The following is a 27,141-nucleotide window of genomic DNA, read 5'->3' on the forward strand; positions in this document are numbered from 1 at the left end:
AGCAGCGCCATCATAGTGAAACTACTCCTCTTATCTTCTCATGCGGTTTTCCGCTGGTTTTATGGTCCAAGCGGATGCTTCAGCCTAACCCCCGTGTTCTGGGATCTTCAAAAAGGTATCTTGTCTATGGATAGTCACTTGTTGCCCCTTCCCTAAGGGGGACCGAAGTTGGAAACCCCTATTTTGCCATTTTTCTGATGTCAGTCTCCTGATTCCGGTTTTATTAAACTATTATTTCATACATTTTGTCTGGATTTCCATTGTTTCAGGCATAATGGTATATCTGATCTCTGTTACTTCCTCTTGGCAAGAAGACATCCTATATATCTTTTGCATAGAGTATGATTTAAAAAAACATTCAATTCCCCAAATATTCAGATAAAGAGACTATTCTTGTAGGTTGACTCTTTTCTGGGTGGGGTTTAGAAAGAATAGTCCTTATTGTGCACCTTTTTATACATTGGCTTCTCTATTACTTGTCTTTATCTACAGTTTATCCACGGTTGGATTATTCTATATAGTAATGTTATATGTCACTAATTCATTTATGTTTCATTAGAATTAGATTGGATTTAGTACTTAATGGAAATCTGCTGAAAAGACATTATGCTATTTTTTCATGCCTGTTTTCTCCTAATGTTATTCCATCAGTGTATGAAGAAATGAGATAAAAAGGAGAGCTTAGACATATCTTCCTATTGTCTGAAATTTTGTATCACTAAAGTGTGTTCTGGAAAAGGATGTCCTTGTCTTGTGGCATAGTGCTGCCAAAATAAATTCCAAGAGGTAGTACTTTTATTTTGTTTTCTAGTTATTTCCTAGAAACCAGCCGGCTAATTCAGAAAGAGATTCAGAGCCAGGTTTTAGACACTATGTACCAGGAAATGCCTCATTTATGAATGTATATACATTTGTGCTCATAAATTGGGTAATTGTGCACCTAACAACTGTATTCATTTTATCATTATTCACTTTGTGTGTATACAAATGAAGGCTTTTTAATTCAAAATCTGTAGCCTGGGACACTCATGATTGGAGAATGATTATTTTTCACGCTCCTGTTCAATGTTAATGCGTACAATTTCACGGGAAATTATAGAATACCTTATTTACTCTGAGGTGGCTGTAACAAGAGCTTCTTTACTAAACATGTATTCTGAAGTGGTAGAGGTAATTAGTTGATTTGGCTTTATCTGTTATATAAAAAATATTAGAAAAGGTATTAAAAAGTCTGTATTAGTGTCTTCACATCAAAGGACTAAGTTGACATCTGAATTTAAGTTCTGCTGAGTATAATTTGAAAATTAAGTTCCTTTAAAATGCTTGTGATGGTAAAAATAGATATCCCATACATTTAGAGATTACAGCTCATCTCTAAAATATCTGAGCCTGGATACAATAGTCCTGATAAAGTTTATTGCCAGACACTGTGCTAAGTACTTTTATAGACATTTTCTCGTTTAAATGGATTTTGGAAGAAAAATCAGCCGTTATTTAATCTTCACGATAATTTTGCAAAGGCATATATACACGTGTAATATACAACAGGGATATGTTCTGAGAAATGTTTCGTTAGGCGATTTCATCATTGTGCAAACATCATAGAGTGTGCTTACACAAACCTAGATGGTATAGCCTACTACACACCTGGGCTATATGGTACTAATCTTATGGGACCACCGTTGTATATGTGGTCCATCATTGACAGAAATGTCCTTATTTGGTTGATGACTGTGTATATATTAGTTTCCTGTTGCTGCTGTAATGGATGTCACAAACTTCGTGGCTTAAAACAATTGAAATTTATTCTCTTACGGTTTGGGAGGGCAGAAGTGTGAAGTGAGTTTCACTGGGCCAAAGCCAAGGTGTCAGTGGGGCCACATTCTCTAGGGAATCTCTAGGGGAGAGTTTGTTTCCTTCCCTGTTCCAGGTTCTGAAGCTGCATTCCTTACATCTGTTGCTCATGACCCCTTCCTCCATCTTCGGAGGTAATAGCCGCATCACCTTCTTCTCTTGTGTAGTATGATCTCTCCCTTCCTCCCTCTTACGAGCACATCTGTGATTACAGTTATGGCCCACCTGGAAGAGCCAAGACGCTCCCCATCTCAAGATCCTTAACTTAATCACACATTGCAAGTTTCTTTTGCCGTATAATGTAGCATTTACAGGTTCCAGGATTATGATGTAGATATCTTTAATGGCCAAAAGGAGTACAGAATACTTCCAAAAATCACGTAAAAACAGAACATGTTAGAAACAAGAACAGTTTGGAAAGAAGTTGTACAGATAGGTTGATAATGTGAGCAAGAGATCTTGGAGTTCCTCTGCTATATTCCAACATTTTATAGTATTGACTGATATTTTACATGTCTGATAGAAACAAGCAAGATATTAATCTTCAGTTTTTTTCTGTATACTTCATCTTCTACTTTTGTCTTTCCCTTCCCAATAAAACCAATGCTTAGTAATCTGAGGTTATGAGTTCATGAATTGGAGCATAGATTTATATAGCCTGATGTTATGATTATTTTAGAAATAATTTGTATTTGCTATTTGAACACAGACACATGTTCAGATATGTGCTTTCTTATTCCCTTTAAGCCTTTTCATCACCCTCTCCTTCATGTTTGTTTTTCTCAACACTAATGAAGAATTGACCACTTTGCCACTGAGCTTTAGGAGACAGTTCTAAAGTTTCCTTAATTCCTAGAAGATCATATATTTCTCAGCTAGATTATTTTTTTCTGCTTTTGTTCAGTTTCATTCCAGTGTTTTATACCTTTGGAGAGAAAATTTCATTTGGTAATTCTAATATATTGTGTGGTTCTGTTTCTTCTTGAGTTACCAATAAATGTGTTATAGCAAAGTAAGCATGTATTTTATTGCATACTTTATAAGCTAAATGTTTACTTTTTTTTCCCTGAACTACAGGATACCAGAAGGCCCTATTGATCAGGGTCCAGCTTCAGGAAGGGTTCGTGCTTTAGAAGAACAGCTTGTGAAAGCCAAAGAACAGATTGAAAATTATAAGAAACAAACTAGAAATGGTAAGTGATTATACAGTGTTTTTTCTCTTCAGTATATTGATATTAGCACAAATAGTTGAAAATTCCCTTTCATCAAAATGTTGGAAATGCCAATACTCTCTGTTCTCTGACTGCAGGTCTGGGGAAGGATCATGAAATCCTAAGGAGGAGGATTGAAAATGGAGTTAAAGAGCTCTGGTTTTTCCTACAAAGTGAATTGAAGAAATTAAAGAATTTAGAAGGAGATGAACTCCAAAGACATGCAGATGAATTTCTGTCAGATTTGGGACATCATGAAAGGTACTATTCTTCCTTTACATTTCATTTGGGCTTTGGTAAAGGTTATAATCTAAGAATGGGAAACTGAAACTTCTGTTAATTTCCCTGCTGGATGGTAAGTATCTACCATGTTTAGGAGCAGGAGAGCAGCTGAGGTCTCAAAGGACAATAATTGCCAAATGTGGCTCATCAACTAAAATACATGATGCGAAAATATTATTTAAAATGTATGTCTAGCAATCTTGGTACCCTAAGTGAACTCTGAAGATAGTGGTGTCAGCTCACAATATGTTAAAATATCTTCCTGTACATTTCCTTCATGTACAATCAATATTTGAAGTGAAGAGTACAGTTTTACATTACAGTACATTGGAACTCATACTGAAGCTGGTCGTTGTATTTCTAATTCAAATATTAAAAACTTTAAAATAGCACCTTTTTAGGGTTTCTAATTAAAGGTTTAACAAGTTTTTGATTAAAAAGGAGCATCCTGTTAATTACCCTTCCATTTAGTTGCTGGAAAGAAGAACCTGGAATCTGCCTAAATTTGTTTCTCCTATCTGCACATTTCCAAAAATATGCAGTTTATCTTCCATAGTGAAGAAAACATCTTGGTGCTGATGTGTTCATGCAGAACAAAATGTATCTGAGAGTCATTATAGATACAGTGAAACTTGTCCTTAGGCCTGTTATTTTTATAAGTCTGTATTCCCAGTAGGATTCTGATGGCAATTACTGTCTCATTAGTGAACAATAAAAGAAAAATTGTTATATTAACACAAGCTACCACTGTGAAGAGGAAGAGAATTATCCCACAACCAAGAAATTCATATACATTAACATCATCAGCAACATTGTAGTGACTTTGAAAAATTGCTCTGCTATTTTAAGTGAAAGTACAAATAGAATCTATCAGTTTATTGGAATCATTTTAGCATTAATGAATCTACAGAAATAAGATGGCATAAATTTCAAGGGGCACTGACTTATTAGACCACACGTTCAGCAGTCCCTTTGAAATTTTTAGCCTAGCTTGCAGTCAAGCCATACTAGTCCATTAGACCAAATGCTGACTAATTCCATCCTTAACGCTTCTCTACCCTAAAGCTGATTCTAGGTACCAAGATTCTGTTAATTGGAGCTGTGTGCTGGTGTGCTTTGCTTATTTCAGTATTATAGGAAAATGCAGATCTGAAGAGGATTTGATTTGGGTAGACTATGTGGTATTTTAAGGAGAATTTTGGCTATTGACTTCTGATGGAAAGTTTAATGTTAAAGTTTGAGTAATTTTAATTAAATTACTTGAGAATTTAATGTTAAGGTCTTTTCTAAATTAAAATACTTGTTTAAAGAATTATTTTGTGCGTATAATTTTTACATATGTTTTGTGGCTATGTGTAGAAATGGAAAAACTATGTGCAAATGAAAAAAGTTAAGCCGTGAAAAGTTGATGTAAATCAGTGTTAAATTTTTGTAAGTTGAATTCCATTTTAGATATATTATGATTCTTGACACTACCTTTTAATATATGTTAAATAATAATATTTCACTGAAAATGCAAATGGAAAGGTACCCAAGTCAATTTCTTTTGCTGTCTTAAGCAGAAATTATAATAAACTTGGGATACAGCTTCACTGGGTAGTAATTTGACTCCAGGCAGCAGATTAGAATTCAGTGATACAAATAATGAGCAAAGGACAGCCAAACATTAGAGCCTTTAAAGTAATGAATGTACAAACAGAAAGGATTAGCATGTATACAGAGTATGCCGTCTTACTGATAATTTTCAAGATCCTTAAGTGTAGGAATTAAAATCAAAACAGACTTTTATGTTTGCCTCTGGTAATTTTTACATTACACAGAAATCTCCATTTCATTTTTACACTTGCCCAAATCATAGTGTATAGATTGCCTCTAGACTGAAAGCCTATGTTCTCTGAGAAAATGGAGGTTGAGTCAGTTTCCTTGTTCAGATTTCCCTATGAATCGCTCATCATTTTTTGGTTCACAATGGCATCAATTATAGGGAAAAAACTTATGGGCTTTTGTTTCTTCAGAAGGGGTTTCTTTCCTTCAGAGAACTTTGTTCTGAGGGACACATTGATCCTTTTTTTTTTTTCCTTTCTAAACCAGCTTTGCTATGGCATTATTTATATACAATAAAATGTACATATTTTAGTCTGTAGTTCTATGAGTTTTGACAAATGCTCACAGTTTTGTATTGCTCGTATTTTAGTCTGTGGTTCTGTGAGTTTTGACAAATGCTTACCACCACTCTCAAGATCACAGGACATTGCTACTGCTGCAAGAAGTTTCCTCATGCCCTTTTGTAGTCAGCATCTCCCACACCATTTGCCCCGGCGATCTGTTTCTTATCCTCATAATTTTGCCTTTCCCAGAATTTTGTGTAAATTCAATCATATACTATGTAGCTTTTTGAGCATGGTTTCTTTCACTTGGCATAAACATTTTGAGGTTCACCCATGTTGTTTTGTGTATTGGCAGTTCATTCCTTTTTATTGCTAAGTAATATTCCATTGTATGGATGTACCACAATTAGTTTATCCATCGACTGATTGAAGAACATTTGGGTTGTTTTCCATTTTTTGGTGGTTATGAATAAAGCCACTATAAATATTAACATACACATTTTTGTGGAAATATTTTCATTTCTTTTGGATTAATATTTAGGAGTGGGATTGATGGGCCATATGTTGAGTGTGTGTTTACTTTTATAAGATACTACCAAACTGTTTTCCTAAATGATGATACTATTTTGCATTCTCACCAGCAATACATAAGAGTGCCAGTTGCTCTGAATCCTTAACCACACTTGGTTTCGTCAGTTTTTACATTTTTCCCCCACCATTCTAATAGGAGTATTAGCGGTGTGTCATTATGGTTTTAATTTGCATTTCCTTACTCATGATATTGAGCATCTTTTTAGTGTCCTTATTTGCCATTCACATATCATCCTTGATAAAGTGTCTGTTCAGATCACATGGTTAATTTTGGGGGGAATTGTTTGTCTTATTATTGAACTATAAACATTCTTCCTTTATTTGGGATACAAGTCTTCCTGGTGCATTGTAGAAAGCTCATTCTGAGAGCCCTATGAAGGAAAGCCTGGTGTCAGGAAATTAGAAGGGTTTTGTAGAAGTCCAAGTAATGACAGTGAGTTTCTGGACCTGTGTAGTTGCCGGAGGGATAGAGAAAAAGGGAAAAATAGAAATATGAAAAATAGAAGCTGCAGGACTTGGTGACTGATTCAATGTGGGGAGATGGGGGAGTCAAAAGTAACTGAGGACTTGTATTTTGCTAGAAGGATAGCTTTCATAAATGGAGATCATTGTTTCTTGTGTAGTAATTTGGCTTTTCTCCCTGACAAAGTGTAATCTCCTGATGACTGGAACACTTAAGTTCAACATCTTCTGTACCTCACAGTGCTAAGCACTCACTATTTAGTTAGGTTTCAGTAAATTATCTTTTTTATTGGGTGGGGAGGCAGATATGTGCATTCTTTGGCTGATTGTTCCACACTCTACTTTGTGCCTTTTTGTAAAAACAGAATCTTATTCCATTGAAAGATAAAGAAAATTACATAATTGAGGTAAAAATATTCTCCAATAATTGAGATCCCAAAAGTTGTAAAGAGCAAGTTACAGGAGATAAGTCATTTACCCCTGAGTAAAACTGGAAGCTCTAGTTAATTTTTTAACAGTGGGTTCTGCAAAAGAGAGGGTGTCTGTTAGAAGTCAAGGAGTGTGTAGAGGAGGAAATGGGGGGGGCGGAGCTAAAGCATTCTCAGGGGTCCTGCTGATAGGCAGCATGGGGCTAGAAGAGAGCGGACATGGAAGTATTTTTATACTCAGTGCCCTTAACTTCATGTTTGATTCACTCTGGAGGATTTAAGTGATACCTGTATCTGAAAGTGGTCTTAACACAGTTATACATGAAGCCCTAAAAGTATCATAGTGTTTCTGATTTGGAATGTAATTCTGATGCTGAGAATTGGAGAATGGACTTTCTTTGAATTGAATGTGCATGATAAAAAATAATGTTGCTCACTAAATGTATCTAATCATTTGTTTACATTTCATTGTGTGCATGGGGGAGATTTTAAGTGCATCTCTAAATTTGTTAAAATTAAAAAAAAAAAAAACTTTGCCTCACCTTAAAATCATTAAAGTTGTAACAGCCAGAGAACTACTTTAGATTTCATTTCTTATTCTATGGTGCTACTGTTCTTGAAAGGAGAGAAGAAATAGTAAAATGAATATGGAACATTGTTTTCTTTGATAGGACTCTTGGGGTCAAGCCATCTACTTGCTTTGTAAACAAAACTGGAACTTCAGTTGAATATTGAAAAAAAAATGTATCCTAATTTGTTTTTATACATTTTTCTTACTCAGCTTTCATTGCCTGTTAGGCCTTATACCTTTATGTGATAAGTAAAGTTGCACATCTTTCATTTTAATTCTTCAAAAGGTAATAGACCATACTGAAAGTACCTAAGTCAGAAATCTTTTTATATATATCACCATGTATTAGATTTTGCTTTATTTGTGTGAACAACATGAATAGTTTATTGCACTGTTATTATGGAATGTATATTTTTAACTAAGTCAATTTTAAGAGCAGAACTCCTTATTTTCTAAACAAATTTCCTAGAACCCTAATATAAGAAAACTAAATGATAACTAAATCACAAGTATTACTAATGTCCTTAATTGTCACTTAAGTAGAAAAACTTAAATTTCCAAATATTTTAACTAATAGAGTCTCATGGTCATAGACGTATGAAGCAATTTGAAATGCAGTACTTACCATCTGATAGAGGCGTGTCTTACAAAACAGTCTCTTCCCAACACATAGGTAAATTAGAAAGTCAGTGGGGAAGGCAAAAGCGCTCTGTTTAATGGTTAAGAATTTTTATGTGTTGTTATTTCGTTAGTGCCGTTGAGTCAACGTAAAGGTCGCTGATTCCTAGTGAGCCTGTGTACAGCAGAGCAGAGCCCTGCCCAGTCTTTTTGCACTGTCCTCTTGTTGTCCAGCGCTACATCAGACAACGCTCTGCTGCGTTTTCGTGGCCAATTTTTTCAAAAGTGGATGGCTAGGTCCTTCTTTCTTGTATGTCTTAGTCTGGAAGCTCTGCTGGAACCTGTCCACCATCCACCCTGGGTGACTCCCTGATATTTTAAATACTGGTTGCAAAGCTTGCAGCATCACAGCAACACCCAGTCACCACAGTGTGACCAGAAAATGAACCCAGGCTGCAGTGCTGAGAGCCCCGAATCTTAACTACTGGACAACGAGTGCTGGCATCATTGTTATTACTGCATTGTTTTTCAAACTTCAACAAGGCATCAAGATCACCTGGAGGATCACCTGGAGGTTTTTTTTGGTGAGGAGGATTGTCCCTGAGCTAACATCTGTTGCTGATCTTCCTCTGTTTAGTATGTGGGACACCGCTTGATGAGCAGTGTGTGGGTCTGCGCTCAGGATCCGAACCTGGGAACTGGGGGCTGCTGAAGCAGTGTGTGCGAACTTAACCACTACATCACTGGGCCGGCCCCTGGAGGGCTTCTTAAAACATGGATTGCTAAATCCAATCTCTAGAGTTTCTGATTCAGGCGGTCTGGAGTGGTGCCTGAAAATCTGCATTTCTGATAAGTTCCTAAGTGATACTGAAGTTGCTGGTCTTTGAGAACTAAGGCTCTACAGAATCCCTGGTTCTCTTTATGAGTTCACCACTGATAGAGATTATCTCTGTTTCCTGGAAAAAATGGTATTTCTCCCTAAGTTAGTGGGACCTCGTCAGTAAGCTGTGAGGGAAGACTCTTTTCCTTTTCTCCCCACTGATGCTGTTCCTTGTATTGAGGAGACAGTGTGTCTGTTCTGGAATGTGGCTCCCATTGTTCATTACTCAAAATACCAGTTGTTATTGCAGTCTGGAGCCAAATATCATGTGTTCGAATCAGATGCAGCTCACCTGAGATTTTTAGCAAAACCCCATTTACCTGGTTAGCCTATTACTTGGGAGCTAGGAACTAGTAGAGCCTAATCCCTGCCTGTTACCACAGTTGGCTGACCAACTAGCATTAATTAGTTCTAATTAATTAATTAATTAGTTAGAACTAGCGTAAAAAGTTCTGTGGCTTTCAGAGGGTTTTTAAGAATTTAGAGGGGTTGATGGTATAATAAATAAATATAGTGTAGCATATTACTGTTACCTGCTATATTGATCTCAAGTGTTAGTATCACTAGATTTTCAATTGATGGTTTCATTCTACTGATTACGTATGACCATACTTCATAGTAATACAATCAGATTTACCTGCTTCTTTTGATATCGTTGATCATGAATTGACTCTGGCTTGTCTCTGAAACACCTAGAGGGAAATCAGCAATTTAGAGGATTATTTTTGTCATTGTGTGTTTCATTATTTAAGTCGTAATATGGGTTCAGCGCTTGGATTGATGGCCGTATAGCTTTGTCCCTCCACCTCTGAGGATATCATGGAAAGTTTTGTCTTATCATCCTTTGAGGTTGCCCAGAGACATGTTTAACTTAATGACTGTTGCTTTGATTCGTATTGTCATCTTTTTGTTGCCAGTCACCAGTTTATGAAGTAGTTACTGGAGCTGCTGCTTTCTGATTCTTTATTTATTGAGATAACATTGGTTTATGACATTATATAAATTTCAAGTGTACATCGTTATATTTTGACTTCTGTATAGACTAGATCTGTTCCCTACCAAATGTCTAGTTGCCATTCGTCACCATACAAATGTGCCCCTTTACCTCTTTTACCCTTCCCCTACTTCCCTTCCCCTCTGGTAACCACCAGTCTGTTCCCTGTATCTCTGTGTTTGTTTGTTTGTTTATCTACCGATTGGGAGAAGATATTTGCAAGTTGTATATCCAATGAGGGGTTAAAATCCAAAATATATACAGAACTCATGCAACTCAACAACAGAAAAACATACAACCCGGTTGAAAAATGGCAGAGGATCTGAACAGAAAGATCCTCTGTTTTCCAAAGAAGATATACAGATGGCTAACAGGCACATGAAAAGATGTTCAGCCTCACTAATTATTAGGGAAATTCAAATGCAAACCACAATGAGATAGCACCTCATGCCCATCAGAATGGCTATTATTAAAAAGACAAGAAATAAGTGTTAGAGAGGATGTGGAGAAAAGGGAGTGTTCCCCTCATACACTGCTGGTGGGAATGTAAGTCGGCACAGTCCCTGTGGAAAACAATATAGAGATTCCTCAAAAATTAAAAAGCAGAACTACCAGCCACAGAGCTCGTGAGCTATTTCTCAGTTAAGTTGACTGAAACTATTGAGAAGCAATCTGGTAAAGCAGCAATCTCATCGCCCCTGCTTGGTCTGCAAGCAGTTATTATCATCAGTAACATATAAAGCAGCTTTGCTAAGACTGAGGTCACATGTATTTCCCAAATGTTGAATGATACTCATCGCCAATTATGCTGATAGGCTTTTTACTACTGTGTATAGGGGATTATGTAACAAAGGAAAGAACTTTGAATCAGATGAGGGGTGTGATAGCCGACTTGTTCTAGGGGAAGATTGATAGGTTAGTAGCTTATAGATTTATCTAATCAAAATTGCTGGTCATAACTGTTGTGACCCAGTAGCTTGTTTTTTCACTCTCTTCATAAGGTGGACCCTCCTTGACTCTCTTTTAAAAGTCCAAGAATTGATATTTCCACTTTTGAAAAAAATTAAATTTTGTGAACCTTCAAATCTACTATGTTGTTTATTTCATACACACACACACACACACAGAGAGAAAGGAATGAAGATCTTAAGTTCTTTGAGATGTGATTTGATTGAGACTTATATTAAACTGGAATGTAGACACTCTTTTCCAGTTTAATTCCTTTGGACAAAATGCTTCTTTGTGATTGTCTTTCTACTAAGGAATCCAGGCTTATTTTCAAGTGATTCTAGAACATTCCTCCTAATATCCATGGACAAAGGGAGACATTGTCATATGAAGTTGTTCTTATTCTGCTCATCACTTCATCTCTTTCAGCCAGATTATAATTCTCCATCTTCTGTAAGGGAACATTCTCCCCTAAAATAAAGTTTGCATTGGAAGGAGAATATACAGGTGTAAAAAAGTATCTCACCTATGGCCCGAATTCTGTTTTGCCTGCCCCCAATTTACATCTCCTTGGGTGTGATTTCCAAACTCAAGAATGATTTTGACATTAGAAATAATCACTTACTAAGGATTTCCTACATGCCAGTCACTGTGATAAAGGCTCTCCATTCATTATCTTACTTCATCAGCATAGTAATACTATGAGGCAAGCGTTATTATTTCCTGTTTGATAAATAAAGTTATACTCAGGCCTAGAGAAATTAGCTAGCTTACACAAGTAAGTGACAGAGATGTTTGACTCCAAAATCCTTTCTCTTAATTGCTAAATACTTAGCTTCTCTGAGCTTTATTTTTCTCTTCTACATGTAGGGACGTAATTCCTCTATCACAGCATTGTGATGATTAAATGTGGGACAATATATAAAACACTTTCCACAGTGACTGACACATTGTAGATTCTGGTAGGCTCTAGGTTTTCAAGTTGAATAGGCATTTTTTCAGACCTGTCTCCTGGTCACCTTTTTATCCTTTGTACTGCCTGTTTCTGCCAAATAAGGCAGGAGGAAACCAAAGTAAAAGCAGCCTTGGACAAAACCCAGGTAAGTTGTTTTGCCCTTGATCCAGATTTACCTATGGATGAGACTCTGTGGTATAGCCTCCCTTAGTCACATTTACTTCAATAAGTGTTAGTTTCTTCACCTTGGGATTTTCTTGCTTGAATTACATCTGCTCTGTCCTGGCCCTCAGGGGAATTTCTCTCTTTAACACTTTGATTCATGTATAAACAAAATATTCTTCTTGTGGTTCTTCAGTGGCATAATTGAGACAGACTGGAACAATTAAAAAGAGTTTTGTGAATATTAAAATATAAAAATAGGAAAATTAACAGATAATACAAAGAAAATAAACGGGTAGCCCTGCTTTGGAAGTAGAGGTTTTGATGCTTGTCATAGCTAGCTTTCTCTCAGTGTCATAGGTTCTGTTCTAGTCTACCAGTTATCTTTAGGCCTCTGTATTCCACCTTCAAATGACTAGCACTGTTCTGCTCATACCTTGCCTGGGTGTGTATTTCCCAGGCTTTGATCTGGGCTCAAACCCGGCCTTTAGATTCACCACCCACCGTCTAGATTTTTTGATATCTTCATAGTCAAAACCAAGACAGCCAGATTCCCAGCTTTAGGACAATTCTAGGAGATTTGATTTTGGAGTGAAATCACTGAAAACCCAGCATTTCTGTAGAATGGTTTTCACTTACCGTGTTTCTCAATAATGAGCCACAACTGAAACTTTGTTTAATTATTCTCATGTTTTTGTCCAAAAGATGATGAATTTTGCAGGATGGTAACTTCTAAACATTATTGAACCAGCAAAGAACTATTTTGAATTTAAGGTAATTTCCTTGGCTTGTCTTTGTAACATGGTCTCCAAAGGGGAAGCCAAGAAAAATGTTTAAAAAGCAAGCTTAATTTTAGCTGACTATTGGAGTAGAGTGACTGACTGCGTTATCACAAAAAAATTAGTGTACTTTTTTTTTTGGTATTTGGCCTCTACTTATAAATTTGATTTTCCACTTTTCTTGACAGAGATTGGGATGAATGTGAATAATTGCCAAGACTTAGTACTGATGTAACTGGGTAAAAACATTCACTTTTATGTTTTCTAATTTATTAAAAAATACAGAGATCAGCTTTCATTCCTCGTAGTAAAGGAATGGCTTGATTACTATAACATGAAAGCATAAACCATGCCAATTTTTTTATTTCAAAGAATTTCCCCCTCCATATTAGACCTAATGTAGTTTTTACCTGCTTGAGGCTATAATTTAATGCTATTTGAGTATGTGTATGTTTAATTTATTGTAAAGCCATGCAGAGCATATTGAATTTCCTTTTTTCCTTCAACAAGCGTTTGCTGATTGACTAGCTTTTTCTCTCACTGTATTACATCTCCAGAAACAATACTGCTGTTTAAACTTGAGGCTTGTGACAAGTTTTGTGATCACTCCTATTTGTTAGGCAGGAAAAGGCAAATGACTACATTTGGATATGTTGAAGTCTGTGAAATTTAGAAAATCATGAGTGTGATGAGAGTGATGGGAGAGAGGCTTATAAAACTGAGAAAATAATTTAAATAAACATCCAGCTGGGTCCTAATAACACCATTATAGTTAAAGATGTCTCCTGAGTTTCCATGATCAGCTCACACAATTTCACATGGGTGGCGATTTTTTCCTCAGTTAACTGTAAAGGAATACTGTAGGCTACATAATAGTCCGTAGACACCTAAGTTTTGTACTGTGAAAAAACTTAAAAGTTGAACCTTTGTTCAGTCTTGTGTAAGGCTGCAAGTTAATTTCTTAGGGAGGCAGTAAGTCATAAGTTTGGTTTTTCTGACTAAAGTTACTCTTTTTCATAAAAAGAAAATGTTTTGAATCTTAGGTGAGAATAATAAATATAAAAATAGATAAAGCATCACATATTAGATTCTCGCCTTGCTTAAAAAGAGTAAACATAGAAATAGTCAAGCTGCAAAGTGTCCTGCATGTGGATAATGTTCACACTTCAAACAAATGTCTAAATGCTTCACAGGTGATCCTTTGTTTTAAAGCATTGTGTAAAGCTATTCGACTCTTAGTTGGGTGAATATTCTAAACTGTGGCTATGATTTTTAATTTTTATTTGTATCTTATTAATAGTTTTGTTTTATTCAAAGGGGCTTTTAGGTATTCTCTGTTGATTGTGTGTAATTCTAATGGTTTTCTATAATAGTAAATAAGACTTTAGCTTTTTCTGTGGGCTGCATTGCTTTGTTACTAAATGGTTTAGCATCTAGTTAAGAACCAAGAATAAAAGAGACCTGAGACTATGTCATATGCTCCTAGACAAATCACAATTGTTGAGGGCTGGCGTCATCATCTGTTAAATGAGTCCAGGCTGATCAGTTCCTTTCTTCAGGTTGCTAAGGCACTGGGTGTTGGATCATTTTTCTGACTGGCCTCAGTACCACACATTACTGTCACCCTCACCTGAAGAATCCTTCCTCTTAGTTGTAGAATTATTAGTGGGTGCTCTTCAGACACAAGGTGGAAGCTCTGAAACAACTCTGAGGCATTCTAACTAGCAGTCTGTTCAGGCTGCTATAACAAAAATACCACAGACTGGGTGGCTTATAAACAACGGAAATTTATTTTCTCACAGTGCTGGAGGCTGGTAAGTCCAAGATCAAGATGCTGGCAAATTTGGTGTCTGGTGAGGGCTCTCTTTCTGGTTCATAGACAGTGCCTTCTCATTTTGTCCTCACGAGGTGGAAGGGGCTAGGGAGTTCTGTGGGGTCTCTTTTGTAAGAGCACTAATCCCCTTCATAAGGACTCCGCTCTTGGCTTAAGTACCTCCCAAAGGCCCCGCCTTTTAATACCATCACTTTGGGCATTAGGTTTCAATATGTGCGTTTTGAGGGAGACACAAATATCCAGTCTATAAATTACTACTTTGTATGTGTTATCACTAATCCTTAAAAAAAAAACTGTATGGAAAGTATTGTAATACTTATTTTAAAATGAAGTAACTAAGTCTCGGAGTTGTCAAAATAACTTTCCCAGGACACAAAGCTGGTAAGAGGTAGAGCCAAAACGGGGAAATAGGTTTGTCCACCTCCAGAAGCTCTTTCTCCTCTGATTCAGACTTTCTGATTTTGCGTACTTACATTGAACAGAGTTCACATGTTTGTTCTCTGGAACCCTTACTTTGATATTTGTTAGTGCAGTAGGTAAATGCCTGAGCTTTAGAATCATGCTGCTTGGGTTTGAATTCCCGCTCTGCATTCTGAACTTTGTGACTTTGAGCAAATTATTTTACCTCTAAGTGCCTCCCATTCCTTATCTTACAAGGTAGTTGTGAGGATTAAATGAAATAATGTAAAGCACCTAAAATAGGTGTCTGGCCCAGAGCAAGAGCTCAACACCTGTTGTTGTTCTTCTTATTTAATAGCGCAGATCAATTTTCTCTAAGTACTTTTTGAACCTCCAGCTAAATGCTTTATGTTTTTAGTTAATACCGTCATTGTAGGTGGTTTCTAGAAGTGTATGTATGATATATTTTATTTATATATATACTTTTCTGACAAATAAATTTCTAACTTTATAATTTTCACAAGCAAATAATACATCCTTATAAGCATTCCTTGAATAGACGAGTTAAGACTAAGCGTAGAGAATGGGTGAAGCTAGAGCTATAACTAGCTAAGGATTATTCTCCAAACCTCTCTACTGCAAACTTGGATTTGTAAAAGATAAAAATTATCAACATTATCTCATCTAAAATTTTTGAAGATTTTTCTTTTGCTTTTTCATGCATTTATCTATTCAAAGATATTAGGTGAAAATTTTCTATGTGATGAGCACTGTTATAAATGCTGATTTAAAAAACAAAACAAAGAATTAAACAAACAAACCCTGCTCTCATGGAGCTTAAATTCTAGTAGGGGGAGAAAGATAATGAAATAAAGAAGTTAATGGTGTATATTAGAAGATGATAATTGCTTGGGGAAAAATAAAGCGGAAAGAGGAGAGAGAAAACCAAGAGATGGTGATAGTGATTGGATGTTGAGATTTTAAGTGAGATAGTCTGTGAGAAAGCCTTATGGAGAAGGTGACATATGAGCAAAGATTTGAAGGACGTTTGGGTGAATCATGCAGATGTGTATCTGGGAAATGAGCATTCTAGGGGAGGGAAGAGCATATGCAAAGGCCCTGAAGTAGGAACATGCCTGGCATGTTCAGGGGTTAGTAACAAGACTGTGGCACTGAAGTAGAATAAGTGAGGAGGACAATAGTAGGAGATGAGATCAAAAAGGTAATGGAGGGCCATGTTGTCTGGGGCCTTGTAGGTCAAAGTAATAACTGGAGTTTGTGTGAAATGAAGAGAACCGATTCAATGTTAAGAGCAAAGAAATAACATTGTTTGATGTTTTAGTAGGATCTAGTTGCTATAAGGAGAATAGGCTGGAGAGGTAGGCAAGGATGGAAGCAGGGAGACCTGTTCAGAAGCTACTGTAATAATTCAGGTGAGAAAAATTGGTGGCTCAGTTGGTAGCAATGCCAGTAGTGATATGTGGTCAGAAATTGGCTAAATCTTTGCTGATAGATTGAGGGGCGGGGTGTAGAGAAAGAAAAGAGTTTTGCTTTTTACTTTTCTTTATTGGTAAATGCAAGTCATAACTTTTATTTAGTGCAATATAAATAAAACCATCTGCACCAGCTCTGAAGTTTCTCTTCCTGGTTTACTGGATATTTTAGTTTATTTTGCAGGAAATCTAGCAAATTATAATTGAAATTACTGATGCTACACAGAGTGGGAAAGTATCTTAACAATGATTTTATTAGTTTAGACCAAGAATTGTCACATTATAGCCCAAGGGCCAAATTTGTCCTGTAGCCTGTTTTTGTGAATAAAGTTTTATTGGAACACAGGTACACCCATTCATTTACATATTGTCTATGGCAGCTTCCCTGCTACAAAAGCAACAGAGGCCCACAAAGCCTAAAATATTTACTGTCTGGCCCTTTATGGAAAAAAGTTTGCTGACCTTGGTTTAGACCATTGTTTAAGAGTTGTATCAAAATTTTCCTCTGATTTTTTTCTAACCACTCAGAGTGTTTAAGTATGAAGAGAAAATTTAAGAGGGGACAGGAAATGACAGTAGAGAGAATAAAAAGGCATAGTATTCAAATACTGGCACCAACTTATTTCTCTCTTATGTTAATCTACCTATTTCTTTGCTGTGGGTATCCACTTCCACCTGATCTCTGTAGTGCTTTGTCTTGGGAGGTAAGTACAGCTGACTGACCTCATAAAAAAAAAAAAAAAGTATGTTTTCTCAACAGTAGAAATTTCCTATAGGAATGAGTCTTGGATGTTAGAAACTAATCATTGAATTCCATAGGCTTGATAGAAAATAAAGGATGAGTACCAGCATCAGTGTGAGCATCAATCTTTATGAAGAATTTGACTCTTCTCTTAGGCCTTTGTGTAATCCTCTGATGAAGTACAAATAAGTTAGATGGCCAATGTTGTTTGCTTTTACAGGTCTGTAATGACAGATCTATACTACCTCAGTCAAACAGATGGAGCAGGTGACTGGCGGGAAAAAGAGGCCAAAGATCTGACAGAGCTGGTTCAGCGGAGAATAACGTATCTTCAGGTAAGAAGGTTAGATTAAGAGAGAAACTCGAGCGAAAAAAGAAGGAAAATCTTAATAAAACTAAAAGTAAGATTTGCTGTTGTTTTTTAGTCTTCCTAGCCTTTGCTTTTTGAAAGTATTTTACTCACTCATTTTACATATTTATTCAGAAAGACACTGTTTGCCTTGAGTGGAATACAGAGATGGCTAAAACAAGGTCCCTGCCCTAAAGGGGGCTACTTCTTACACACCAACATGTGCACACACACACACACGCCCATCCACACACACGCACACACACTCTACAATGCAAAACAGAAAGTGCTACATTTTATACGACAGCTACAGATGAAACGCTTGTGGGAGCAATATGATGTCAAGGATAGCTTTGTGGAAAAGTATTATTTGAACTGAGCTGTAAAGGCTAATTACGTAGGATTTAGACACCCAGAAATGAAGGAGAAGAGCATACCAGCTGGAGCATAGGATGTGAGCATGGTCCATAGCTGGAAAAGAGCAGTACAGGAACCCACTGAGAAATGGTATATTTTAGTTTGTCTGGAGTTTTGGGTTGTTTGAAAAGAAGGGATGGAAAATAAGCTGGAAAAGGTAGGTTTGGGAGCCAGATTGCAGAGGCCCTGCGTGCGTTATGGTGCATAAGCACTAAGTGGTTGTGGAAAGATTTTCTTTATTGCATAAACAACATTATAACAACAAATAGGCAATAAAAATCAAGGGTAAACCCCAAGTCCTGGGACCTTTTAAATTTGTTTTCTTCATTTTTTTTGTGTTCTCTTCTAGTTCTTATTAATACATGTACTCAACTGTACATATTTGTAAGGATAGAATTGATTTACTCTTTTTTTTAAAGATTTTATTTTTCCTTTTTCTCCCCAAAGTCCCCCAGTACAGTTGTATATATTTTAGTTGTGGGTCCTTCTAGTTGTGGCGTGTGGGATGCCGCCTCAGCATGGCCTAATGAGCAATGCCGTGTCCGCGCCCAGGATCCAAAACAGCAAAACCCTTGGCAGCCGAAGCGGAGTGCACAAACTTAGCCACTTGGCCACAGGGCCGGCCCCTGATTTACTTTTGAATTTTGTCTTTTTGCTTAATACCGCATAAGCAAATTTTTTCTGTTTTGGAGTCACAACCTGCTTTTGAAAGGCTTTTACGCGTGAGTGGCATGATGAGAGTGGCGCTTTAGTGATAGTAATCTGAAAGTAGTATTTTAGTTGAACTGGATTAGTATTGGAAAAGGCTAGAAGCAAGGAGAACATTTAGGATAGGGGACCACACTGCAAGTTCTAAATACTGAGGTCCGTGGCAGTTAGCATTGGAAGTGAAGAGACAAATTTGAGAGATTGGGAAGATAGAATTGATCTGCCTTTCCAAGTAGGTGAAACGGCTGAAACAGCTGGGGTAATGGGGGCATCATTAACTGACAAGGAACTTGAAGATAGGCTAGTCTTCAGAGGGAAACAGTGAATTCGGAAGTAGAATTCTTCAACCCTCAAAATGCTTCAAGTTGAAATGACCATGTCCCTCCTTTTCTAATACTATTGGTCGTATAGTTTCTGTACAATCACTCTGCTTTCCTTTTAAGGTTGATGTGTCTTATAAAAGCAAAATAATAGCCAATGAGTTGATTCCGTATATTTTAAGGTGCACAATTTCCTACACTTAAATAGGAAAAAATAGAAAATCAAGTATTTAAAGAGATAATTAAAACCCCAACTGCTCTTGGCATGCTGTCTTGGTCTCACTCCCATGGCCATTCATCAGAGCTGTCGGCAGAATGAGAAACACTTGCCTCCTGTAGGGAAGAGGTAATTATCTCCTATCAACTAGAACCTCGTTCAATGAACTATAAACAGCTGGTGGTGCAGAACTATCGTCCTCATTTAAAATGGAAATAACTATGGTTTCTGAGTTTCTTCCATTTCCACAGATTCATTAAATTTTCACGCAACAAAAGTTATATTTAAACTATGAGTTGGTCGTAGTTCAGCTCCCCACACTCTTACAAGTACCTGTCCCCTGCTTTAGTTTCTTTTTTCCTCTTGGCTTTTAAGTGGCCAAGTACTTTCACCGTAGTGCAAATTCGGTCCCCTATGTGCTGATTTCTGTGGTTCTGTGTTAGAGAATTTCACTTGTAAATCATGCTGATGATTTAAAACTACATTGGCTTTTTAAATCTTTCAGACCATAGCAAAACAGTGTTTCACTTGGACCTTAACTTCAGTTTCAAATATTACTATTTAACAAATTTTTACTTTCATGCTTTTCTTTTTTTTTTCGTTGAAAAAGAAAAAGTGATTTTTAAAATTCAAGGAGATGGGGAAAATCTCAGTAGGAAAAAATTTAAAAAATATATATTTCTTTAATTATCTAATGTATTCATGATCATTTTTTCCATCTAGTCTAAAAGTTCTTTGAAGTTAGGGACTTTATTTTTAACATATTTTTTGTTAGAAGTTAAAGATGCCACTCACTCACTCTTCATCTTCCCTAGATAGAGGTGAATAAGAGTCCTTTCTCCCTTTCCAGCAGAATTAAACATGGATATTTGTAAGGAATGCTTTCTCTGACTGGAATTTTTATTCCCAGTGTGTTTTTAAGCACTAAAGCTACTTTAAAAAGAATGATTTGTCACTGGTTTAACTAAATGGATTAGAGAATTGAATCAGAAGAGTTGACCTATTTATACAGATTTTTTAAAGTGATTACATTTTTTTCCTGTTATAACTTTTCTTGGTATTCACATCTATTAGTGTTCCCATAATGATAGCTTTAAATGAAATATTACTTTAAAAAAGTAAATAGAAATATTACTTTAAAAAAGGCTATTTAAGCAACTTAGATTCTGAAAAACTTCAACAGGGCTTAGGAAATGAGTAATATGCTAGGAAATAAAGCTAAAAAGAAGGATAAAGAAAAAAATCTTTGACCTTTGATATCTGTACTCAGAATAAAAATATGCAGTTCATATAACATTAGTGGAGATTTTAGAAGGCTCTCCTTGTTTATCTCTTAGCCAACACTTATATAAAGGACGATAATAATTTGTATCTAGGTAGGAAATAATTGGGAAAAGGTAGAATAAAAGCATTTTCTTTTTCTTTTTTTTTGTGAGGAGGATTGGCTCTGAGCTAACATCTGTTGCCAATCTTCCTCTTTTTGCTTGAGGAAAATTGTTGCTGAGCTAACATCTGTGCCAATCTGCCTCTATTTTATATGTAGGACGCTGCCAAAGGATAGTTTGATGAGCAGTGTGTAGGTCTGCACCCAGGATCTGAACCTACAAAACCTGGGCCACCAAGGCGGAACAGGCAAACTTTACCGCTATACCACTGAGCCAGCCCCAAAGCATGTATTTTTAATATTTTAAATCTATTCGGGAGATTTTAATCATTTAAATACCTTATTGTAGTCCTGGTGAATAATTCAGATAATTTTATAATTTACTTCCAATGATTGATTTGGTTTATTGAAACCATTTTCAGTTTTAGTAGATTTTTACTCATAGTGGTGAAATTTATTATTAGTTCTATCACCAATAAGCATTTTTTTAAAAACCCTGATTTGTTTAAGGTATAATGCAAGACCTAGTGCAAAGAAAACAACCTATATTAAGCACCTGTCTTAATCCATAATAGGTTTCATTTTATTTTTTAATTTTTTTGTCTCACTTTTAATTTTTTTAAATTTTTAAATTTATTTATTTTTATTTTTTTATTTTACTTTATTTTTGAGGAAGATTAGCCCTGAGCTAACATCTGCTGCCAATCCTCCTCTTTTTGCTGAGGAAGACTGGCCCTGAGCTAACATCCATGCCCATCTTCCTTTACTTTATATGTGGAACACCTACCACAGCATGGCTTGCCAAGCGGTGCCGTGTTTACACCTGGGATCCGAACCAGCAAGCGAACGAACCCTGGGTCGCCAAAGCGGAACGTGTGCACTTAACCGCTGCACCACCAGGTCAACCCTATAGGTTTTGTTTTAAATCTAAGCCTGCCTTTCTGCAATTCTCCAATCCTTTGAATTGAGCAAATATCATTCTCTCACGTGATTGACTTCAAGTCATATAGGTCGGTTAAGTTTGGTTACAATTTTAGATTTCTGTTCATTTATCTTATACCTTGGTTTTACTTGGGAAAAACAATTTCACAAAAGATACTGGAAAATAAAAAGGTTTTTAGGGCAGTTAGACTTCAGTGGGACAAAGTTCCATGGTTGTCTTAATTAAATGTATTTTCTCTTTGGAGCTGAAGCCTCTATGGCATGGTATAAAAAGACTAAACTGACTAAAAGATTATAAAAATTTGATTGAGGACACCCCCAGGTATGCTATTAGGCTCAAATAGAATGGACCAAGTATTTCTCTTAAGATCCTAATCTTTTATATGTTTATCTAAAAAGTTCTTCATCTGTTAAGTGAATGTCTAATGTTGGGTTGTTTCAAATACCATTTTGTGCTGGTCTTTACTCTTGTTCTATATGTCATAACAAGTTGAGAACGTGCTGTTGTTTATATTTCTCTAGTTTCAGATACCTACTTCTGCCTCCTTTTAAAAATTGCGCTTTGCTGATATTTTTTATTATGAGTCCACGTTTTAACCATAATATAAGTCATTTTCCTAGACTTCTGGATGCCATGGAAGAGGTTCTCTTTTCATTATGGTTATTAGGATTTACTTTGTAGTTTGTAATCAACTCATATTAAATTCTGATCAGCTCATATTAAACAAATACAATGATGGAGATCACAATACCTTAGTTTCTTAACTTGTTTGGAACGGTTGGAGGTTGATAAGTAACTATGGTGGAGAGAGCTGCTAGTTAGAGCATATAGCTTTTGGTGAAAGGTGTTTCCTAGTTAAACTTGAAATTATCTGTCTTCTGGTACAGGATGATTGTTTTTTTCTGCCTAGCTCCAAAGTTGACATTTTGAGCAAAATCGAACCCGTTTCGAGTGGAATCTAAATAAAATATACAAAAAGTAGCAATAGAAAAAGATATTTTTTGTTTGCCTTGGGGGCTATGTTTTGTTTCTTTATGTTTTAAATAGGACTTTTACTGGAAATTGTAATAATTTTACTTTTTTTGAGAGAGAAAACTGAAAGATGTGAAAATGGAGAACAACTATTTTACTTTTTAAATGAAGACAGAGATTTTTTTTTTCCATTCAAAAATAACAGACTGGTTAGAGAAATAGCAGCTTTCTATTGTCCTGTATGGATTACAGTGACTGTGGATGGTCTTTGAAATGGAAAGCGGCCAGGTCACACTAGGAATGCATTATTTCAGATTGTGGAGCAACCCTCTACTCCAAGACAGGATGTGTCTGACCCCGTTTTTCTTGCACAGAGGAAATTCTTTAAAACAGATTTAAGACCAGAATATAACTATAAACTTCATTTGTCTATTAGTGTACTGACCATGAGATCAACCAGTCATGAGGTGTTCTCAGAGTTGTGCAGTGTGTCCTACCCAGTGATTCAGACAGCAGTTGTGTTTCTGCCCAACAGGGATGAGAACCAAAATAAAGCCAGAGGTGATAATAACTCTAGCTCATTAGGAAAAGTCATTCATTAGCTTAAGTGTATTAAAATATTTATTAAATATTTAAAACAGTTGGAGTTAGGGAGAAACTTTCAGGACTTTTCCCTGTTTGAAAGAAATTATAAGCTTGAGATGAGATCAAACAGGGAAAAGTGGACAATTTCTCAGGATTAAGACCTAAGACTATATTGAGAAAGAGAATATTTTTCCCTAGATCAAAAATATAAATAGATTCGATGAAGAAAGAACATGAAGTAGTAAGGGGATATGGTGGCAAATGAAAGAGGGGACTGCTCTACTAGAAGTTAAGTAAGGACAAAGGTGGTGAAAGGAAGTAAAAAAAGAAAATTTATTAAAGTTAATTTTCTAAGCATTATTAAAAGTACATTATCTTGAATTCTTATAGATTTTACAGAGCCCTTGCATGTGGGAGCATAGGTCTAGCTGGATAGTTTGTTCATTTATTCAACAAGTATTTGGATGTCGTGGATGTCTTAGCCGTAAGGTACATTGCTGGAGATGTAGTGGTGACCCAAATGGACATGGTATGATGTCTGACCTCAGGAAGCTTAAAGTCTAGTAACATTCTCAGAGCGTCTCTAAATAAATTATCCTCAAAAAAACACACACAATTTGTTTTATTCCTATAATTCTTTGTTTTGATATTTATATTTCTCACTCATTATTTGGATGTTTTTACCGGTTATCTCTAGTAGACTAATTTTTCCTAGAGGCTCCTTTATCACTCCTTTCTCTAAAGCTCTTTTTATGGAAAACTTCAACATATATAAAAGTGTGAGACTAGTGACCCACTAGGTACCCCTTCCCCAGCTTTAGCAATTATCAATTCATGGTCAGTTTTGTTTCATCTATACTGCCACCACTTCTATCATCCCCAGGATCATTTTGAAGCAAATCCCAGACATTTTATCATTTCATTTGTAAATATTTCAGAATGAATTTCTAAAAGATAAAGATACTTTTCCAAAACATAACTACATACTGTTATCACACCTAAGCATAGTAAGAATCGTTCTTTAATATTATCAAATAACCAGTCATTGATCAAATTGCTCTGATTGGCAAACGCATTTTAATGTGCTATTTATTTATTTTTCTTCTTTTTTTTCCTATGCTTTATCTCCCCAAATCCCCCTGGTACATAGTCGTATATCTTAGTTGCACGTTCTTCTAGTTGTGTCATGTGGGACGCCGCCTCAACGTGGCCTGACGAGCAGTGCCATGTCCACACCCAGGATCCGAACCTGTGAAACCCTGGGCAGCTGCAGCATAGCGCATAGATTTAACTGCTCAACCAAGGGGCCGGCCCCTAATGTGCTATTTAAAACTGATTATCTGGGGAGGGATTCCCTAAGATGGTGGAGTAGGGAGCACCAGGAATCTGACTCCCCTCCTAGACAACAACTGAACTGGCAGAATCTGTCTGGTATAACTATTTTGGAACTCTGGAGTCTGTTGAAGGCTTGCAGCTTCCTGGGGAAAGCCTGGATGGTAAATTGCAGTTAATTTTGGTCAATTTCAGCTCTTAGCACAGTAGTAGTCACCCATTCCACATGCCCAGCCTATGGCAGGCAGCTGTGCTCAGGTTCCTGGAATGCAAGAGTGATTCAACATACAAAAATTGATCAGTGTAATATGCCACATCAACAAAGTAAAGGAAAAAACTGTATGATCATCTCAATTGATGCAGAAAAAGCATTTGACAAAATTCAATACCCTTTCATGATATCAACAAAATAGGAATAGAAGGAAACTACTTCAACATAATAAAAGCTTGATTTTTGTATATTGATCTTGTACCCTGCAATTTTGCTAAACTCACATATTAGTACGAGTAGCTTTTTTGTAGATTCCATCAGATTTTCTACATATATTATCATGTCATAGGCAAATAAACACTTCTTCATTTTCAATCTGGATACCATTTTGTAGTACTCTTAATACTCATTCAATTTTAATTAAATAGTGTAATTTACTATTAGCATATTGTACAGTAAACCAAAAATTTAGTTTGTTCTTTTACAGTCCTTGCCAAAGTCAGATTTGAGATTTTAGGTTTTCTAGGCAAGAGTTTAAAAACATTTTAAGATGCCTAATGATGTCGGGTAAATTTTGAAATTCCTAGCAGTGTACTCACCACAACTCTGTCAGCATTTTGTTGTTTTTAAGATTGTGTATTTCTTACATATTCATATCCTCCTAGTTTACAGTAATAAAGCCTTTTAAAATATCATTCCTTGTTAAAGATATATAAGAGAATGCATGTAAGGTTCTTTATATCTATTACCTAGAAATGAAATGAGCAACTGACTATAGATGCTACTCCCCAAAACCATTTTATCTTTGAGAGTAGCAGCACCTGATAAAGATTTTTATGCTTTTTATTTTCTTGAATATAAGTTGAACTTAAATTTGACTCTATTTAATTTAGGTGTATCAGCCCAGCAACTGCGTGTTTTGAAAGTCATTCCATTTCTTCAGTAGTTTTCTGTTTCTAGAAATAGGCCTCTTTTTTCCTAAGAAATGGCAAATTTCACTATAGTTTGACTGTACCTAGGTCCTAATATAGTTATAGAAATTATTTTCCTAATCTTAAAGCAGGTCTGGTTTCCACATAGGAATGGCGTCACAATTGGGGATTTTGGCGTTGACTACCAAGTCCCAGGCTGGAGCCTCATCTTCCAGGATCCTGGTCTCAGTTCCAGGGAGGCAAGAATTGGGGAAGAGCAAGCCTCCCATGATGGGAAAATGGAGGCTCCTGACCAGAGGCGGATTCAGATTTGGGGGATAGACCTGAAGCTTCCACAGTTTTTGGCGCTCTCTTTTATGAAAAAGAATACAAAATTAACTATTAAAGTAAATATTTACAGTCAGTTCCTCATTATTTGCATCAGTTAGATTCTGTAAAGTCACCACAAACATGGAGTTAGTGAATACCGAACCTTTGCTCCCAGTTTCCTGTGAGTCTCTGGTCACACATTGTCATCAATCAATCAATACAGAACCTTGTTTTATGTGTTTCTTTTTAAAAGCACCTCATATCATATATACCATTGATTCACTAACATTGAACTCGTAGCTTACAACACTAACTCACACTTGAATGAAGCTTCGGAACACTAGACAGCACTTCAGCACTGTGTGTAGGGACAATTTTAAACAGTGAAATTGCTGACAAAAAGCACAAAAATGTGGAAAAAAGTGGCACTAAGTAGACCACAAAGAAGACACTTTTTCACAGCATGAGAGCTGAAACAAGAAGGAAAGGAAGGTGCCATGTTGTTTGACCTCAGCTGGGAGCTGTGTGCCTCAGGCAATTTGCATTTTTCCCTGAACTGCGCATGTCCACAAGTGACCCTGAAAGCACCCCAAGTATTGATTTTGAGGTTACAAATAAATTTTAGCTAATAGGCAAATTTGCAAATATGGAGTCTGCAAATAATGAAGATCAACTATTTATAATAAAAAAGGAAATCCCAACAAATTATACATTTTATGAAGTTGACAAATACCACAAACACAAAACTCCAGAAAAATGAAAATTTTTATTAACATCCTGACACTCTTTGTAGTATTGTTTCCCTCACATTTCTTGGCTGCTACTCTTTGATTATAATTTGTGATATTTTCTATAAAGAGAATGGAAAGATTGCATTAGATTTTTCTGTAGCATGGTTTGTCAAAAAAGTTTTTTTTAAATTGTTGATATTTGTGATGCATAAAATTTGCAGCTTCACATACAGATATATCTCATGTTTGTAGTACTGCTATAAGCTTGTGCCCTACAGACATAGGAATTCATACAAATTTTATTTCATGTGATTCTCATCAAAAAGGGAGTAAAGAATGTTACATATAATTGTTTACGTTACCTTTTTTTTGAGAACAATTAGGCCTGAGCTAACGTCTGTGCCACCTTCTTCTATTTTG

At 36.1% G+C, this 27,141-nt stretch overlaps 1 protein-coding gene across 5 annotated transcripts in view; it reads left to right on the plus strand.

The window, feature by feature from the left end:
- Positions 1-27,141, plus strand: part of FUT8 (fucosyltransferase 8) — a 277,816-nt gene that overhangs the window by 183,937 nt on the left and 66,738 nt on the right. For all 5 annotated transcript variants that reach the window (XM_044773774.2, XM_044773775.2, XM_014862624.3 and 2 more), the window contains 3 exons: positions 2,932-3,047; positions 3,164-3,326; positions 17,532-17,646. In XM_044773774.2, the coding sequence (XP_044629709.1) occupies positions 2,932-3,047; positions 3,164-3,326; positions 17,532-17,646 (394 nt within the window). The remainder of the gene's footprint in view (positions 1-2,931; positions 3,048-3,163; positions 3,327-17,531; positions 17,647-27,141) is intronic.

Source organism: Equus asinus, chromosome 7 (assembly GCF_041296235.1).
Source record: "Equus asinus isolate D_3611 breed Donkey chromosome 7, EquAss-T2T_v2, whole genome shotgun sequence".
Taxonomy (NCBI): domain Eukaryota; kingdom Metazoa; phylum Chordata; class Mammalia; order Perissodactyla; family Equidae; genus Equus; species Equus asinus.